The sequence below is a fragment of the Leishmania braziliensis genome, contig 24 (assembly GCF_000002845.2).
Source record: "Leishmania braziliensis MHOM/BR/75/M2904 WGS CADA00000000 data, contig 24, whole genome shotgun sequence".
NCBI lineage: Eukaryota > Euglenozoa > Kinetoplastea > Trypanosomatida > Trypanosomatidae > Leishmania > Leishmania braziliensis.
The window spans coordinates 1-4,060 of NW_004058009.1; the positions used below are offsets into that span (position 1 = coordinate 1).

Sequence of the window (4,060 nt, forward strand, 5' to 3'; positions counted from 1 at the left end):
CCCTTTTTTTTTTCATGCGCGTGCAGTGGGAGGGAGTGGGGGCTCGTCGGGGGCGCTGCTTAATGTCTCGCCGCGACAGAGCGTAGGCCGGCCGCACGCCCACAAGCGGCATATCCGCCACACCCGTGCTTGGCCGCGGCAAGAAAGAGAGAGAGAGAGACGCGCGACGGGACCTGCCGCTAAGTAGCCCCATTTCTCCTCTGAGAGAAGGGTAGTAACGCTCCCAACACACACACGCACACCTGCCCACACATCCTCCGCACCCCCACCCCAGCCTCTGTTGTGGTCATCACCAGCATCGTTCGAAGCCCTTCTCGCTCTGTACGGGTGCAATGCGAAACTATCGAACGGTGGCCTTCTTACTCTCCCCCTCTCTCCCTCTCTCTCTCTGACTGTCCCTCTCTCTCTCTCTCGTTCGGTTGGTGCGTCTGCCTCACGCGTTGACGGGTTGGGGTCCACTCTTCACACATGAACCCGTGGAGTACCCCCTACAGAGTTCAGAGAGAGAGCGCACGCGTAAGACACAGCGGCACGCTCTCAGCACCAGCGGTGCGTCTCAAGAAAACACTGGATTCCTCGCCTTCTGCTGCGCCCGTGGATGCCTTTCTCCTCGTCGTCGTCGTTACCATCAGGGCAGCGGTGTGGTCACCGTCGCCCTGCGCACCGCACTCAGCCCTTACCACTGCTGCGGCTGCTTAGTCTCGTTCTGCTGGCGCTCAGCGCGCTGTCACGTCGCCGCACCTCGGCACTCTTTGCATTGGCCACGGGTGACGCGGGCGCTGCACCACCGCTGCTGGCGATTACCGAGACGGAGCTGATCTCGATCGACCTCGGGCACGAGAGCATGAAGGTGAGTGCCTGGCGGGTGCAGCAGCAACACGCGCCGCCCAGCGTGGTGGTGGAGGGCGACGTTGCAGCAGCGGTGCCGACAAGCACCGGGACTGTGTCCGTAGTGCTGAACGATCAGGCAAACCGAAAGAGTCCGCCATGCGTGGCCTTCCGCTACTTCCGCACCCCCTCGGCTGCCCCCACCACCACCAGCGGTGGCGTCCACAACGACACTAGCCCGGATGTGCTCGATAGTGAGGAAGAGTCCCACACGCATCGTCGGTGCACAGCGCTGCACCCGCGCGGCTACCAGCTCGAGCGAACCTTTGCTGAGCAGGCACTGGCGCTGGCGCCACGCTTCCCGACTCAGGTTGTGTGTAGCGCGGCACAGCTGCTCGGCTACACGGCGGCCCTCCCGAACGCGACGACAGCGGAATCCAGGATGCATGCACTGACGTCGGGGCAGCTGATGATGAATTATAGCTTTCATGTAGTGCCCCTCACAGCACTTAACGTGACGGGCACAGCTACGGCAAACGGAGTGGATGAGACCCAGCAGCAGCAGCAGCAGCAGCAGCAGCAGGAGCGGAACAGCGTCGTCGGACGTCAAGCACTTGGCGTGTACGTGCCCTTCTTTACCACAAGTAATGCCCCTGGCCAGCTGTGGCAGCGTATGGCAAGCGACCGCAGCACTGTGAGCGCAGCCGAGAGTAAAGGGGCGCTCTTCTCGTCGGAAGAACTCACAGCAATGCTTCTCGGCTACGCACGTCGCATGGCCGAGAAGGCCGACACGGCCGACAACGCGCTCAGCGAAGAGGATCAGCGGCTCGTAGAGAACATGCGGAAGGACGCTGGCAACAGCATCGGCAACGCGGATGCCGCCGCCGGAGAGACGGGCACGGTGTCCGCGCCCACGAGCGCCATCCGCTACGCCGCGCTGACCGTGCCCGTCCACGCCACCGTTGCGCAGCGGCAGGCGCTCGTGGACGCGGCGGCTCTGGCAGGCTTGCGTGTGGTACGCCTCGTCCACAGCACGACCGGGGCAGCGGTGCAACTGGCCTACGCGAAGGCTGAGCAAGTGCTAAAGAGTGACAAGGTGCAGTATGTCATGATCTACGACATGGGCAGCCAGCAGGCCGAGGTCGCCATCTACAGCTTCACGGCGCTCCCGGCGGCCGTGGCGAGTCGAGCTAATCTACAAGGAGCTCTGGAGATGCAGGCGATTGTCGGCAGCCGCACGCTGGGCGGCGCCGCCTTTGATGAATGTATTGCCAGCCACTGGGATGCGCGATACTTTAACCGCCGTGTGCTGAGCGGTGTCCTCACAGCCGCGGGCGGCGGCGAAGCGGAGCGCCGCGAGGCGGCAAAGGAGCGTGGCAGCCTCCTCCGTGCTGCTCAGCGTGCGAAAGAAATGCTCTCAGCCAACAACGAAGCGCATGTCACCATCGACGGGGTCCACGCCGACCCGTCGCACTTTGATCCGATGGGGCAGCAGGAGCTGCTGCAGCGTCGCGTCACCGTCACGGCGGACGGTGGCCTGCTGAGCCTCCGCCTCATGCGCAGAGACTTCGAGGAGTGGTGCCGACCTCTTTTCGATGCCGCCGTGGCGCTGCGAGACGAGGCCATTGCCGCCACCGGCGGCGTCGTCAAGAACCTCGGTGCGCTCAGCCGCTTCGAGGTCATCGGTGGCGGGACGCGAGTGCCGCGGCTGCTGCAGCAGCTCGGCGAGGGTTACCGCAGCGGCATCGTCGATCGCACACTCAACAGCGACGAGGCAGCCGTCATGGGCACAACGCTCCTGGCCCTGTCGACCGCACCGCCGGAGCTTCGTATGCGCGGCAGCCAAGCCCTGCCACGCTACAACGTGCGCGAGTGGCTGACCAGCGCCGTCTACGCCTCGGTGGAGCTGCGCAGCGCAAGGACCCTAGCGACAGCAGCAGCAGCGGCGCCGCCGGAGGTGCAGCTCCTGTTCCCGGCACTGAAAGTAGTACTACCAGCGACACGCAGTCTGCGTGTCCGAGTACCGGATGTGGAGGCGTCACCTGCCGACAGCGTCATCATCACGCTGTACTCGGGTGCTGAGGCAGACAGTGCCTACGCCGACAGCACACGCTCTAGCGCGTTCGCCACGGCGAACTGTGCCAGCTGCTACGTACGGACCTGCACTGTGGAGGGGATGCACAAGGCCGCGGAGCAGCTGCTCGCGCAGTTCACGCAGCAGAATATGTGGCACAGCAGTGCCAACCCACACCCAACGCACGCTCGCATGGTCGGTGCGGAGGTGGTGGTCGAGGTCGTCGCTACGGTCAGTGGCATCCCGCACTGCAGCGTTGCTTACCTGCGGGCCGAAATAGAGGAAGTGGGGGCGGGCCCCAACATCGCAGATGATGTGCAGGGCAACGATGCAGCAGTAGAGACAGCGACAGAGGTGTCTTTAGGTAACAGCCATCACGACGACAGCGCCTCCGGCGCGTCACAAGCCACACAGGAGGACAAACTGGGAGAGGGAGAGGGAGAGGGAGAGGGAGGCGTGGACAAAGTGAACGCCAGCGAGATAGAGGTGACGCGCACCGATGCACGCATGAATGCAGACAGCCCTGCCGATCCTGCCACCAACGGCACGAGCGCGTCGTCCACTTCTCCGCCGCACGAATCGCAGCCGCCGCCGCAAGTGCAGGTGCGTGTCACCCCACTCTCTCTGCGTGTGTCGAGCGGCGCCACAGCGGCTGGCGCAGCGGAGCACAGATTGAGCTACAACATGGACTCGGCAGAGCTCGACTTCTCGCACCGACGGGTGCGGCAGCTGCAAGCGCTGGACGACGTGCGACTGCGGCGCAGCACCCTGCGCAACGAGATGGAGAGCATGCTTGTGTGGATCAAGGAGCACAACCCCACGTGGAACACTGAAGATGCGCAGGCCTCAGATGAACCCTCACCACCGGCAGAGGGGGCAGGCCACGCACTGCCGCAGCGCTCTGCGCTGCAAACATGGCGTGCAGCTGTTCGCCAGGTGAGCGAGTGGCTCGACGACTTCGGCGACACCGCGAGTGCCACCGCACTTGAGGAGCGCCTGCGCATCATTGCCGGCGTCAAGGCAGCCTTGCGTGAGGCAGCCCGACATGAGTAAAAGACACGAGCCGGAGGAAGAACAAAAGCCGCGACGGTGGTGCAGAGGCCCCGATGTGTGTGTGTGTGTTATAGTAAAACGACGCTGTCGTGCTCTGGGGGAAAA

The 4,060-nt window shown here is 64.1% G+C and overlaps 1 protein-coding gene across 1 annotated transcript; it reads left to right on the plus strand.

The window, feature by feature from the left end:
- Positions 1-598: 598 nt before the first annotated feature.
- Positions 599-3,955, plus strand: LbrM_01_0790 (HSP70-like protein; the record flags this gene model as incomplete). The annotated part of the gene is made up of 1 exon (XM_001561467.2): positions 599-3,955. One exon carries the CDS (start codon positions 599-601, stop codon positions 3,953-3,955), a length of 3,357 nt encoding a protein of 1,118 aa, XP_001561517.2.
- Positions 3,956-4,060: the final 105 nt, after the last annotated feature.